Below are 15,170 nucleotides of genomic sequence, written 5' to 3'. Positions count from 1 at the left end.
ACTGGGGATGATACACAAAACGTGACTGGGGGGTGGGATGCCTGGAGCAGTCAAAATCGAGCATTTTCAGGCATATTTAACCGTGCAGGATAAAATGAAGCTCGCCCTACCCTACCATTACGAGACAGTGAAAAGTGATTCCATTTTTCCACCTAAGCGTGTAATATTCTGCTTCCCCAAAAATTCCAGTCAAAATTCAAGTCCTCCCCTCTTTTGGTTGCATTTGGACCATGAAAAGCTCTCGATTTTTCACCCTTGACAATGCCCAAAAAACTAGGGAAAAATTCAAATTTTTCACATGCACAGGATCAAATGAACAGCTTAACACTTCTGTGGCTGTGTGTGTCTGTGTGTATGCGGGTTTAAGGTCAGTTTCGTTCCACTGTGTGTGTGCCTGTGCAGTAAAACAGGATTATTCTTTACTCCCTCAAATCGGCCACCGACAATCCGTGGTCAAGTTTAAAGAAAATTAATGGGATTTTGTACCATCATCGGCACACCACTATTGGAAGATCTGCTGCACCCAGCTGGACCAAATCCCGCACACCTTCACCCTTTTTGCCGTCAAAAAAAGGGACGCTTATTCGAGAGAGGGAGGAAATAAAGGAGCAAAACGAGGATGATTTTTGGCGTAACCCCTTTTTTTTTGGGTTTGCTGGGTAGCAGCTGGCTGGCCCTCACTGGCTACTCAGCAAAGTTTGATCCGGTCAGTTCCGGGTGCGCCCGCCAAACCACGTACTGTTTGCATACCAGCGCTCAGGGAAGAAAGTGGGGGGAATTTAAATCTTTTCACACTTCGTACAATACAATTTTATGGCTGACTGCATCTGTGCCCTGGTTTCGTCCCTTTCGGGCCGCACACACACTCCGTCAGTCGGTTGGCGAGGTTTGGCCAGAACGGCTTTTGCCTTTTGATTGCCCAACTATGCTGAAACAGTGGTGAGTTTATTATTCAAAATTTATGCAAAAGAAAAATCACCATCCCATGGACTCTCTCTCTCTCTCTTTCCGGCTCTTGGAAGTAAGTTTTTGATGCGGTCAGCAGTAGAGAAGGAGTATGGAATATGGGGGCGTTAGGATTTAGAATAGCCGCCACCACCACGGGCTGGTGGGTAGCAGTAGCCAGGATTCGATGTGATGAATATCAATGAGCTACTACCACCGAGTGTGCTCTCCTCCAAGTGTTAAAGAAGAGCTGGCTGGAAATCAATGCTGCAATAAAAATTCATACTTCTCTCGCCTTCTTACGGTATCAAATATTCATCATCACGGTCTTCTTTTTTTTATTATTCTCTCGCTGGTCAAAGAACTGGAAAGTACCAGTTAGGAAGGTAAAGGACACACATTCCTGGGCACAAGCCACAGGATGGCCCGGAAAGGATGAAGTCGCAATTTTGTGTTTCCCCTTTGCATATCACATTTGTTTGCACGTTTAAAGGGGATGATCATCCGATTTTCCCGTACAAGGAGTGCATTTTTTTTTAATTCTCAATCAACAAAAGGAGTTGTACATTGAGAACAAACTGTTAAAAAATGATAAAACATGTTTTTCAGGCAATTTTATTTTTGTCTTAGTGCATTTAGAATTTGTCTTTTATTATTATTATTTTTTTCATTTCTTATCTAACAACGTGTGATATTTTGTTAATCAGCGTCAAACCTTACTACACGTATCACAAGACCTTGTACCGTTTATGGGGTAACATTTATGGTTTCCTAAACATGGTTACTTGGATCATTTCAAGAGCATTGCGCAAAATAAAACGTAGAGAGAGAGAGAGAGAGAGAAAGAAAAGCATATAGGAATAGAGGAGAGCGCAATCTAGAGCGTAAGGTGGTGCATATGAGAGAGTTGGTAAGAATAATGCTCTTACATTTGCATAGCCAAAAGTAATTGACTTTAATTTAAAAAAAGGTATAATAAAATGTATAAATATTGCAAGCATAATTTGTAATATTTTTCAAACAAATTTCATGAAAAGCTTTTAACCTTTTCCGTTCGTTAATTACTACATTGCTTAATTGCTGCAATAAAATCCGGTTCGAAGGACCATTCAACTACAGTGCTTTACAAACACAATCCGGCACGAAGGACCATTGTTTACATAGCTCTCCTGCCGCTTTAATTGGGGGTGTTTCCCCTTAATTCTTTCACAAATATTCCATTTTCTTGACTCATAAAAAAAACTTTCTCCGAGAGTTTCCCGCTCTCACCATTTCTTCATTTGACATTTGAATGCTATCAAGCGGGTTGAATGATGCCATCTTAACCCGTTTGCGCGTCCTTTTATCTATACGCGCGCATAGAGAAACGAACGGTCCTACCTTTTCCCATGTGTGTGTGTGTGTGTTTGTCACAGCAGGAAAGGTAGATTGCACATTAGCAAACTGACTTTGAATTGGAAATTTTGAATTTTACAGCCTTCCTCAATATCATATACACAGAATCCAAATGTCGGTAAAACCAAAGCCAATGTCTGTTAAATGCATGCAAGAAAAAGGGGGAAAACAGACACACACACACACACACACACACACACACACACACACACACACAAGCCGACATTCCCAGCCCGAGGCCGAATATGGTAAGACCTCCTTTTGCTCGCTCGGTGCTGCATTTCTTCCCATTCCTGCTCTCGCTGTCTCTGCGCAAAAGGGAGCACATAGAGGATGGGGACAGTTTATCGGGACGCCGTCATCAGCCGTTACATCGATCACTACTACTTAAGTACAGAAGTTAAAACCTCCGTTATGTTTTGTGTGACGTGGACAACATGAAGGCAGCCAGAGCACAGAACAACGAACCCGCACACACACATCGCGTTGTCGTTGTAGCAAAACAACAAGCAGAAAAAAAAGAATCAATCATTCACCATTTTATGCGTTAGAACAAATTTCATGCAATTTGTTGCAGCAGCGCACCCCGGCAGCAATCACAGGGATGCGTTGAATTTTCACAACAAAAGGGAAAAAAACTTCCTGAAAAAAGCACATTCACCATGTAGCTTCTAGTTATGCTGCTTAGGGAAGGATAAAAAACGGCACTTCCCAAATTTCCCTGATTTTTTTTTTTCGGGAATGGCGGGAAGGGCGTCCATTTTTATTGTGTCATAAATTTACAGTTTTAATTTTTGCTGCCTCCTAAACGGTCCTTTTGACGCCCTTCCTTCCTAATTGCTGCCTAACGCATGGGTGGCACATGGTCGGTGGCGGTGGTGACGTCGGCAACCCTTTCTCGTTGCGCATTGCTTGCGCGTGTATGGCAGCGAGATGGCTGATCAATCAAACCCTGCCGAAGTTCTGCCGCGTTTGCAAACGATTGTTTACGGGCAGCAGCAGCACCAATTTCTCCGGGCTTCTCGATGACATACACACACACACACACAGCCTCATCGTCTCACAATTGCGCCATTTCGGGCCCGCAACAGTAATCAATTATGTGTTTCTGTATGTGTTGTTCCTCCCTCGGCGCGCACACGCGATCGTGCTATCGATAGCACAGAGGAAAGGGAGAACCTTCAGGGGAGGAGGCGTCTGTGAAACCCATAATTCACGATATAATTTTTAATTTCCACCCCTCCTCTTCTTTGGCTTGGTGGTTAAGAACGCAAGCAAAAAGGGTTGTGTTTGCCAGCAACAAAAGCAACACAACCCACACTACTTCCAATGTGGCATGGTATCATCATGGCCTACTGCATCTCCTGCTCCATTCCCTTCGATCGCGGGACTGTTTTTGGGATAATTGACACAACAATACCGTTGATTTGTCCCGATATCGCCTGGGCCAATACTACCAAACCGTTGTCACTGTCAGCGTGTGTGCCGTTGTGCCGTGCTCGTTTCAGTTTTAACTTTTGAACCCCACTTTTCTTCCACAATTTTTAGTGTACAGTTTTTTTTTCTGTGTTATTAAATTGAACATTGAACATTGAGCACAGTTGCGTGATTTGTTCGTGCATTTCGTCCATCCACACCACCACGATGTTGACGGTTCCGTGCACCTACTCACATCTAACCATAAATCTCTCTCTCGACAGAGAGAGGATTTTGAAATACTTGAAACTTGATTTTTATTGCAGTTTTATTGTATAAATCATTATTGTTGTGTTTCGTGATGATTATGAGGGTTCGTCGCCTTTTGCGGGTCAGTTTTTCGTTTACAGCGGGTTCGTTTAGCCTTGCGTTGAGTGTTTTTCGGAACTTTATTGCCTTCGGGTTGTATATTTCACGTAATTTCACCATTCTACTCTATATAAATATGACCTAGTTTTCGGGGAGAAAAAGAAATTATAAAGCTTATGAAAATGCGTTACCTTCAAACCGTTACATCAACTGACCTCGGACAACGATGAGGCGACCTGCTGCTGCTGCAGTCCCTGCTGGGCTTCTAGATTCACCTCGAGAACCGATGGCCGCTGCTTTCGTCGTCATAAAACGTCGTCATTTTCTTAAAAACAACAGTACGGCTACCCTTGAACTTGTCGCTTTCCAGGCGAGCTTTCCAAACGTTGCAACGTTGTTTCTACGGCTTGTTACGCCCTTGTTATATTGTTTAATATACGGCATGCTTCCCTCCTGAGCGGCGACGCACGCATTACACATAGATTTATTTTCAAAAATGTGCACAAAATAGCAAGGGAGTGTGTAGTAGTAATAGCAGCAGAGAATGGTGAACGTTTGTGAAAGAGTAAGGAAAAAGGGGTGACGAACCCCTACCAGCAGCAGCAGAAGCACGGGGAATGCATTTCGTACCACGGGTGTCCTTCGGTGTAGCAAGGGCTCTTTAGGGAAAGGGGTTCCAGCATCCAATATGTCGCATCAAACGGCTTTTCGCCATTGTGCTGCCACTGTTGTGCCAGTGCCGATTGGTCCTTCCACAAATGAGGTGAAACACACACACAGCCAGGGACGAAACAGTTGTAGCAGGAAGAAAGTACAACTGTTTTGATAACCGTTTTTTTTTTTTTTTTTGCTGCACTGAGTTCTAAAAACCCTCTTCAGAGGCTGCAACACCTTTTTGTACAATAAAGACTCGTGTCCTTGACAAGTCTTAACACAACAACACGCTTCTTCGTGCACTTCCCCACCGAAGTCCGGAATCCGTCTTAATGATGTAATTTTTCATCCGTAATAGAGAAAAGGGGATTTAAGGAAGTCAAATCCCCTTTTTGCACCACCATCACCTCTTCCAAGGTCCTCTCTTGAGCGTTTATTGTATTTTGAGTGCCTTAAAGTAGGTCACACTTTCACACAAGGTGTGTTAATAATGTGCTTTTCTTTGCTTCCTTTCCTTCCCTTTTCCTTCCAGACGACATTGACAGCGACCGTGACGATGGCAGCGACCGCGAGCACCTCAGCAGCCCTATTCCAAACGAGCGTCCGGAGCGAACCACGCCACTCAATCTAGTAAGCGACGCAACGCGCAATTCACTCTCATCTCTAGACGCTCTGTACTAACGTTTTCTCTCTCTCTCTCTCTCTCTCTTTCGCTCCCGCTAGATCACAGATTCATCGCGACGGACACCCTCACCACCCGCCTCCAGTGCCGTGCCGGGCGGTGGGCTGGGAGTCGCCCTGGCCGCCCTACAGAACCATCTGCCCCTCAGCTCACTGTTCCTGCAGAACCAGCTCGGGCTCGGTGGACTGGCCGGCCTTTCCGGACAAGACATCGGCATGCTCCAGCAGGCCCTGCAAGCCCAGCAAGCATCCCTCCAGCAGCAGCTCCAGCAGTACATGCTGCTGCAGGTACAGGGAGGAGCAGCGAGTGCGAACGGGAATGCTGCAGCCGCGGCCACGGCTCAAGCGCAGGCCGCCGCTCAGTTTCTCATGCAGAATCAGGTACGTAGCAGTTATCTAGAATGTCCTTTAGGATGAGAAACAAGGCGAGTGCTGTTCTTGTGTAGTACAGCTCTGTATCTCTCTCTGTTCTCTCTGTTCTCTCTGGAATGCTTGCACTTAATCCGCGGGACAGCTAAATCTAAGCTTTTCCCCAACGCCCGGCACGGATTGTGCCACCAAGCAGCCCACCAGCAATGGGAGTGCCGCCGTCATCGTCAGCGAGGGACAGACCGTTTCTCGAACTTCGATGCAGGTCACTTGGCTTCCTTTGCATGGCTTTTCCCCTCTCTTTTACTTCTCCCTGACAACTTCTCCTCCTCTAATTGTAACACGTTTGTTCTGACACACTCCTTCTCCTTCATCTTCTCCAGGTCCAGCAGGCCGTTGCCCAGCTGCAGGCCCTCCAGAAGCAGCAGCAGCTGAAACCGACCAGCTCCACGCCGACACCGGGCGCCACCGCCACCAGCTCTCCACTGCACAGTCCCTCCGGCAGCCCGGGACTCCATCACCACTCAACCCAGACGGGCGCCATGCTCGGTGCAAGCCAAACGACACCGCCGAACGTAAGCCAGCTAAACGTGGGCGGCATACTAACCCCCTCCACGCCCGGCTCCGGTGCGCACACACCCCAGCTGCAGAAGCATTCCGCCGCGCCACGTGCCCTCGAACCGTCGCCCGAAGAAACGACTGACCTGGAGGAGCTGGAACAGTTCGCCAAAACGTTCAAGCAGCGCCGGATAAAGCTCGGCTTCACGCAGGGCGATGTGGGGCTGGCGATGGGCAAGCTGTACGGAAATGACTTCTCGCAAACCACCATCTCCCGGTTCGAGGCCCTCAACCTGAGCTTCAAGAACATGTGCAAGCTAAAGCCGCTGCTGCAGAAGTGGCTCGAGGACGCGGACAGTAGCATCTCCAACCCGGGCGGGTAAGCTGGTGTTGCCATTCCAACTATTAGCCTAATTACCTCTAATCAAACGCTCTCTTCTCTCTTCCTCAGACGCATCTTCAGCCCCGCCGCCCTCTCCAACACGATGGCCACGCCGGAAACGATGGGCCGGCGGCGCAAGAAGCGCACCTCGATCGAAACGTCCGTCCGCGTGGCACTGGAGAAAGCGTTCCTCGTCAACTGCAAACCGACGAGCGAAGAGATTTCCACCCTCGCCGACAACCTGTGCATGGAGAAGGAGGTGGTGCGCGTGTGGTTCTGCAACCGGCGGCAGAAGGAGAAGCGAATAAACCCACCGAACGGTATGGACAGCCCGACGCACTCGTCCGCCAGTGGAGAGCTATTCCCGGCCGGGCTCGTGCCCGGACTGTCCTCACCTTCGTCTGCCACATCCGGTGGTGGTGGTGGTGGTGGTGGTGGTGGAGGACACCACTATGCACCGCACCTATCGCTCCATCATCACAGCGGGAGCATCAAGCAGGAATGACCGGTGGTGGTGGTCGAGCGAGCGCTTGGTTGGCCATCCCCACCGTCCCCGCTGGAACGAGCGCCGCAGAGCTACCTGCACTGAAGCAGGGACCAGGATTTCGGCTGCTACTGTGGAGGGGGGGGGAGGCAACATATCAACAGTATCCCAACACAGAAGGTGTAATAAAGAAGAGGGAGAGAGAGAGAGAGAAAAGTAGAAGCAAAGAAGGGTAGTAAGTATATATATATACGATATTTGCAGGATTATGTGTAGTATCTGTTTAGCTGGTAAGATGCTCTTAGCGCTAATATAGTCACAGTTTGAGGTAGTAATAGTAGTAGTAGTAATAGTAGCTCCTGACGTAGGTGATAAGGGTGTGAGATACGAATAGGGAACTCGAGCTGTGTGTGTGTGTGTGTGTGTGTGTAGCCCTGCTCAACAGGGGAGCTCTCAAGTACTACGGTATACCAGGGTTAGCGGTACTACTGGTGAAGTGTACTCAATGCTTTGCGAATACGGATGTGAAACATTCCGTTCCATCCGTTTCGACGACCATTGCTGTTCTTTTCTCCTAGATCAAATACGTCATGTACATAAAGGATCGTATCAACCAGACAAGAAGCCAAGAACTCGTCACGAATTTTCAAAAAAAAGAAAAAAGCTAAAATAACACAAATTTGTTTGCTTTTCCAATGTCCATTCCTCCCTGGTTGGGTTAGTTTGGGTTCCTTATAAGAAAACACTACATCGATTACATTCCAATTGGTTTTCCCATTAAAAGAGCTTCTTCCCTATAGTAGGCTCTGAAGACAAGTAGCAGAGAAGCCTGGAGAGATAGAGAAAGAGAGAGAGAGATATCCAAAGAACTTTAGTTTATTACGACGCGGAAATGCCGACGAACGTTTCGTACACTTGAATACAAAGCTAGTTAAAAGACGAACAATCCTTTAGATTGGATTTAGAGGAAGATGTGTAACGAGTGAACGCAAACCTTAATATGGGAGAGATACATGTGTACCGCACGCTACTGCTGCTGTGTGTGTGTGCCTGTGTGTCGTCGCTAGAAAGAGGCTCTTGAGAAGTGAGAAAAGTCGGACGAGAAAAGAAAGGAACAAAGTGGAGAGTGGAGAGAGGTTGACTTTTATCACTGCGTGCGTGTCTTCCATTATATACGAACCCCCTTTCTCCCCCCGCTACCACCAGGCAATAGATGAGGATTTTGCCCTCCCCCCAAAATATCATCCCTCCCCCTTTCCAACCCCCCCCCTCTGAACGGATTAATGTTCCTAAAGAAACATACACACATAAGCCAGCAAATAGCCAAGAAATGGGAAGCTGACTTAGGAGCCGTAAGTGGGCTTGGCCAACTAAGCTAGTGTGTTAGAAACAAAAGCGAGCCAGCGCCGCAAGCTGTAAGATGTGTATTATTGTTTGTGTAAGTAAAACAAAATGGGAAAAGTTTAAGAAAAAATACGAACAAGACACTCACACACACGCACATACATTTACATAAACTGTAGAGTTTAGTGGAAAATCATCAATCGTATCACACACACACACATAAAGCACAAACTGCCAATGCGTGTGATATGGTTCATCATTTTCCCTATGATCGCCAGAAAACGATCGAGATCGAGTGTAGATCGAAGGAAAGGAGGTGTGTGTGTGTGTGTGTGTGTGTGTGTGTGTGTGTGTTTGTGCGTGCTACTTGTAGATAACAATTTCATGAGCAACGAAATCTGGGGAATCCTTTACTCCCTCACCCTTTTTTTGGGAATGTATGTTTGTTTGTGTGTGTGTAAATCCCAAGGAAGGACAGACCATATCCACGTTAGACGAAGAGAAAAGATATTTAATTTGTTACTAAAGTTAGCAATCCGAGCGATAAAATGCGGGATTTTTCCTCTTACGTCTTTTCATTTGTCTCTACATTTGTCCCTTTCTCTTTTCTGTTTTTTCAATGCAAACCCCGTTTGCCCGTTCACTTCTTGTATCGATTTTTTTTTTGTTTTGTGTTTTTTTTTTTTGCCAATTTTTCCAAGTGTTATTTGCTGCTGCCCCAAAAAATGCTTTTTGATTTTTGTTTTGTGTTTTTTTTTTACTGTGTGTAGTTCGTACTGCGTTCGTGTTTCGTAAATATAAATACTAATTTTCCACTCCCGTTATAAGCAAAAAAACAAACAAACCACGAAACACACATAAAACACACACACATACAGTACACTTCCCAGTTTTGTTTTTGGCGGGGAAATTGAGGTTTAGTAGGAGCGACTTCTTAGTGAATTTTGAGCGTATTAAATGTTGTAAAGCAAAAGCGAAAGAAAGGAAAGAAAGAAAGGAAAGAAAGAACACATAACAACAAAAACCCGCGAAAGTTAGTGTTTGTTAACACAAAACAAGCTGTAAATAGTAAACAACAAACAAAAAAGTGGAATATTGGAAAGAAAGGGAAAAGTAAAAAGAAACTCACAAATAAGAATATGCAAAACAACAAAACTACACACCAGAGTTTGCGGCAGGAGGAGACGAATTTGATTAGGCGGGATATTAGTGGAAAGTGAGAAAAGTGAAAATAAAAGAAAGTCCTAAATAAAAAAAGAAAGTATGTAAAAACAGAATTTTTCACAATATAAAAACAAAAACAAACAAAACAACTTTTGTTGCTGTTCGGATGATTTTGCTTTTGAAAGAAAGAAAAACTAATTTAACTTTGCAAAGATACAATACAGAACTATATTTTTCCTTCCATTCTTCTATCGCTGTTCCTCTCGCTTCGTTTCTCTTTTATACAAATACATGCTTTTTGTTGCATTCGAGAATGTTGTTGTTTTCTTTTGTTTCCTTTTTTCTTCATCGCTTTTATGCATAAAATGCATTATCGTTTCCTCTTCTACTAAACCGTTGTTTTCTTCTTTTCTTTTCTTGCTTAGGTTTTCACTTCTCATCCAGGAGCTCTAAGGGATAACTTATAGGTGACCTCTCCTCCTCTGCAGCTTCTTCGACTTACGAACTATATTTATATATATGTTGTTGTTTTTTTTTTTTATTTCGCAAACACAACCCCAAAACTGTTCCGAGAGAAGGGAGATAGAGAGTTATACATACATTATAGCGTTTTTTTGTTTTTGTTCTGGTTTTGTTTTCTTTTCTTGAACAAACGTGCCGATTTGGCTGCCTGTTTTTTTTTCTTCTTTTCTTTTTGAGGATCGTTCCTATCTTGTTCGATTATGATTTTGTATCTTTTTTAAGGGTGTGTGATTTAGTTTGTTTTTCAAGCTAAATTGTTTCGCAAAGTATGTGTTTGAATATTGATACCGTTTTCTTGTTTTTTTTTTTTTTGTTTCTTTCGTTTGCATTGGCTTTGTTTGTTAAATTTTATAGCATTTTGCGTTGTGTAAGTGTAGGTTTCCGGTTGTTTTTCTTTTTTTTTTCTTTTCTGCTACTTATGTATTTGGTAAATATAATATTTTTGTTTGTTTTTGTTTTTGTTTTCGTCATATATATTCTGTATGCGATTGTTTCGCTCGCGGTCGGTTCTATTTTAGCTGGTCGGTCCGGATTCGCCCAAACTCTCCACTAGCAACACACGGGCGAAATGGAGTTGGTGTTGAGGGGGTTTTCAGCTGCTGCTGCTGCGGGTTGTTTTCTTTGCTGGATTACTCCTTTCTTTGCTATTATTTTGGTGTATACTATCTATACTGCACTTAAGGGGTCGTGTTGTTACCGTTTGCACAATCGTTATATAGGCGACGCTACTACTCGTTCTTCCGTCTCAAAAACAAACCCGGGGGAAGTTCTGTTTCGATTCGATTTGCTTGCAGTTCTTATTATATTGCACATTTTGACACATCGTATTATGGGGTTTTCTCTTTTTTTTTGGTGTCGTCGTCATCGTTCTACTTGGGTTTGGCTCTTTGCAGGAAACAATATTAGCTTCTTGCCCCTGGAATCACATCCAACTTCTAACGCACACACACACACACCCCGAGATACACACTCAAGGGTTGTGTTGTGTGTGTTTAGTACAGCCTTCAACATAGAAATCTTCTTCCTTTCTTCTTCCTTGCCTCGTATCCATCCATGCCCTGTCTGGAGGCTATCGCTTCGTCTTCGTTACATTACATTTCGTCACACGTACACTCGCACACATACACGTTTTCTAATATAAAAATAAATTGCTTCAGTTTCGTGACAGTTTCCCGCGCCTAGATCCGTGCTCAACCTACGATCGTTTACGGCCTGGGACCATCATCATCATCATCATCATGGGGTGGTTTGTTTTTCTCACTCTCACACTAGTAGTGCTAGGCAAAAGCGTTTGTTTTACCGCTACCGGTACCTGTTTCTCACTTGCTTTTGGTTGTTATATACTTTTAAATCGAAACACTCCTCTAATCTACCGGGAAACGTCGTTCGTTGACTGGGCCGAAAACAGAAACAGAGCGGGGAAAGGAGTGAGGGGCATTTCAGGGGAAAAACATTCAAGATCATCCCGAACCGATGCATTCACCTACATACATCCGCCGTTCGAGAGCAGGAGATCAATGCGATAATAATGAGGAAACGTATTCAAATTGGGGGGAAATCGCCATCCATCTCTACACGTGCTCTACAATCAACTAAACATAAAGACAACCCTGCGATCTGCAATCATTCTACTCTACTTGATCATGTGGAACGCAGGGTGGCCGGTGCGATACGATTGTGCCTGCGAATGGTGGGATCGTTTGGCCACGGTAGAGAGAGAAAGAGAGGATAGAAAGAGTTGAAGGACACCTATATGCTAATCGTATCCATGCGGTTATCTGTTGTCCTACCGTTTTTGTGCCCCTTTTGCAACGCATATTTCTTGCTCCTCTCATTCTTCTACTTTTTACTTGCTTGGTCGGTACATACAAAAGCTATAAAACCGAAAATCTCCGCTAATTTCTCTGCTAACTGGTCACTGCTGTTTTTTATACTCTCTTTCCCAGCCAAATCTTGCCATCATGGTTCCTGTTCTACGTCCGCTACGAGTGGACCTGAGTGTGTGAGAGAGAGTGTTGTGTTAACACACGACTGTCCCTGATGTTGCTGTTTATGTACTCCCCCCTCCCCCCCCCCCCATCCACTAAAAAAGTGTAATAATTAAATCTTAAAATCTACAGAGTTTCTTTTCGCTTTCTTCCCGATAGTTGACTTATCGCGTTCGATCGATTCGGGTCCTCTGGATCGCGAACCCTCTTGCAACAACAACAACAACAGCAACGAGAGGGGGGACACATTTGAATGTAATATAATAAGCTGGTAAATAAAACTCCCCTTCCCCTCTCTTGTCATGACCCTACTCGTCTATATAGGCTGTCTCGTGTTGTGTCTAAGCGTGTCGTCGTACCTATCTACCTACAGTAGTAGGAGCTTCTTCTTCTTTTTCTCTCGCAGCTAAGCTAAACCTACTGTAAATTTGCCTGGAATTTGTGTTGTTTGTTGCCTCGGAATCGCAAATCATCATCATCACCATCAACAAAAGAAAAGAGAAAAAAACGTACTACTTACAAATAATAACTATAGCCTATAATTGTAATTAAAATCACCTTAAACTGAATGACTCGGAACGTTCACGTACAACACAGGATGATGTGGGCGCATTACTACTACTGCCTGCCTCCCTTCTACCTTTCCCATCACGCGCCTTCGTGGGTATTGTTGTTGTTTTTGACTTACACACAAAACTGGACTAAATACAAAGCTGTACACATTAAATATAGTTACTTGGAGCAGCATACACTCACACACACATGCACCGCCGGTACCCCCAAAATAGGGGCGCCAAACCCCTCCCGGATGGGTCACGGGGTTCACATCTGTTTCGAACCGAAACGCTGGTCGGTTTTTTGTTTCGAAAGAACAGAAATTCCGTTAAATTAATAAAAATAACCGAAGCGGTACTACCACACACATACACACATACTCACGGAGACGGTTAACACATAATGGTTTGTGCGCAAAGTCGCTCTATCAGCACGAAACAGGAGAGGGGAACCTTTCCTCCCCCAGCACAGCTAGCACCGGTTCACTCGTCAATAAACTCCACGTGCGTGAAGGGGAAGTGGCCAATCTTGCCCTTCAGCTCACCCTCCCACTGTCCGTTGATGTTCGTCTTGAGCACCTTGATAACGTCGCCGACGCTCAGCTTCAGGGCCGTCTCGTCGTACGCGTTCGGGACGCGCTCCTGCTTAACACGCGCCAGTGCTGGCAGCTGCCGGTTGAGGTTCGATTTGAAAATGTTCGAATTCTCCGAATGATGCATCCCACCGCCACCGGTCGCCGGATGCGCATGGTGATGGTGATGATGGCCCGGACCAGCACCGCCACCACCACCACCACCCGAGTTTGGCCGCTCGATAATGTTTTCCTCGTACCGCGTCACGTACGGCACCGGTATCTGGCCCGTTTGGCCCGCCCCGTTCCGCGCCGTCCACCATTGCTCCTCGTCCTTGCTTATGATGTGCAGAATCTCACCCTTCTTGAACGGCAGATCGTCCGGATCGCTCCCGTCGAAGTCAAACTTGCCAATGACCTTCTCCAGCCGGCGCACCATCGGCCGGCGCAGCGGTGTCGTGTCGAGATAGTGCAGCTTGTAGAAGGACAGCAGATCCGGCAGGTCGGCAAAGGTCTGGTCGCCGATCCGGTACACGAAACACTCATCGCCCGATGGCAGTTTGTTGATGATGTAGTGGCTCACTTTCGAGTCTTCCCGTACGCACAGCACAAAGTCGCCCACGATCGTTGTGCTGTCGCGCACCAGAAATACGCCACTTTCGCGCTCGTTCAGCAGCAGATCGGTTGCGTCCTGGCGTGACATCGCCCCGAAGTACCAGCTCGACCGATCGTACACGTCGAAGGATGCCATGGTGCAGCGGTGGTGAGGTGCCTTTTGCGGTTTCTTTTTGTTTTACACCTAAAATGGCACACGCCAAAAGATACGTTATGCTCAACACGGTCCGGAGAATTGTAACACCAAGTTGCAAATTTTCATCGCCTTACCCACCTACGGTTCGCTGTACACGCGAAATGAACGCGCGATATCTTCCACTTCCGATATGGGCGTTAGACTGAGGGAGGGGAGTGGGTTTGCGTCCGTCCGTCAAGCCCGTCCGATTCTGCCCAGTCCGCCTAGTGCGAAAATCGTAGCAAAATGTTCTGCATCAACACGAGACGAGGGAATACACTGCAATCAAATAAAAAAAAAAGTTAATCATAACGGGAAGCAGCAACACACACACAAAAAACGGGGAGTGGTAGAGGCCAGTCGCGCTAGCTAGCCCGGATCGCGTCTAGCGATTTTCTAATTTTCTTTAATAATCCCATTGCCCCTTTTGCCGTACGTACGTACCTACTCCACCCAACAATCGCTGCCCCGCCACTCGTACACTCCCCTTCGCTCGCAAATGCACTTGTGTGTTTCGGGCCAATTATGCTAATAGAGTGGCTGCTGCTGCTGTTGCTGCTGTTGCTCTCGCACTGCCGCGTCCTCTCCACCCCGACTGTGCAAGAAGCAATTGTGGCCGACGGGGTATAGAATCGAACCGCGGGTTCTGCGGTTGTGTGCAATCCGTACAGGACAACCAAAGCGGGGGAACGAAAGGAATTAGCTTTCAATTAATCGGTACTTTTAATAACAACAACTATATTATTGGCAGCCGAGGCGACTCCTTTTCACGCAAATCTGTCACATTTTATTTGCGATGCTGTCAGATCTGTCAAAGTCCGAGGGGCGGCGCAAGGTTAGCTCATCTCGCACACTGTCACGGTGGATGACGGCGATGGACAAAATTTTTGGGATGTTGAGAAATTTGATAAAAGTTGAGAAACACATTTTGAAAAATAATGTAACGGTTTCTGTTCATATGTCGAGTACAGGTATTCCCCAAT

General features: G+C 45.7%; 2 protein-coding genes across 7 annotated transcripts in view; one reads left to right on the top strand and one right to left on the bottom strand.

Annotated features, from left to right (window-relative positions):
• The window catches only part of LOC1271410 (uncharacterized), a 123,227-nt gene extending 110,475 nt beyond the window's left edge, over positions 1-12,752 (top strand). For 3 of the 4 annotated variants that reach the window (XM_061662015.1, XM_061662014.1, XM_061662013.1), the window contains exons 6-10: positions 5,312-5,409; positions 5,503-5,841; positions 5,975-6,094; positions 6,213-6,766; positions 6,839-12,752. In XM_061662015.1, coding sequence (XP_061517999.1) covers positions 5,312-5,409; positions 5,503-5,841; positions 5,975-6,094; positions 6,213-6,766; positions 6,839-7,274 — 1,547 coding nt within the window. In that variant the 3' untranslated portion in view covers positions 7,275-12,752. The remainder of the gene's footprint in view (positions 1-5,311; positions 5,410-5,502; positions 5,842-5,974; positions 6,095-6,212; positions 6,767-6,838) is intronic. The other variant, XM_061662016.1, reaches the window with a different exon arrangement.
• Positions 10,507-14,995, bottom strand: LOC1271411 (adapter molecule Crk). 3 transcript variants are annotated; one of them, XR_009766548.1, is made up of 4 exons: positions 14,632-14,995; positions 14,287-14,466; positions 13,211-14,196; positions 10,507-13,117 (listed from the first exon to the last, which is right to left on the bottom strand). XR_009766548.1 is itself a non-coding variant. In XM_061662018.1 (3 exons), the coding sequence occupies exon 3, from the start codon at positions 14,146-14,148 to the stop codon at positions 13,309-13,311; it is 840 nt and encodes a 279-aa protein (XP_061518002.1). In that variant the 5' UTR covers positions 14,149-14,196; positions 14,283-14,466; positions 14,632-14,995; the 3' UTR covers positions 10,507-13,308. The 3 variants fall into 3 exon arrangements, 2 of the variants coding, with proteins under 2 accessions (XP_061518002.1, XP_061518001.1); XM_061662018.1 differs by having other exon boundaries at positions 10,507-14,196; positions 14,283-14,466; XM_061662017.1 differs by having other exon boundaries at positions 10,507-14,196.
• Between the last annotated feature and the right edge of the window lie 175 nt (positions 14,996-15,170).

Source organism: Anopheles gambiae, chromosome 3 (assembly GCF_943734735.2).
Source record: "Anopheles gambiae chromosome 3, idAnoGambNW_F1_1, whole genome shotgun sequence".
Classification (NCBI taxonomy): Eukaryota; Metazoa; Arthropoda; class Insecta; order Diptera; family Culicidae; genus Anopheles; species Anopheles gambiae.
The sequence above is the reverse complement of the archived record's forward strand: the minus strand, read 5'-3'. Positions and strand labels throughout refer to the sequence as shown.

Bases quoted from the DNA above. Each gene is read 5' to 3' on its own strand.
- LOC1271411 (XM_061662018.1), bottom strand. From the start codon at position 14,148: ATGGCATCCTTCGACGTGTACGATCGGTCGAGCTGGTACTTCGGGGCG.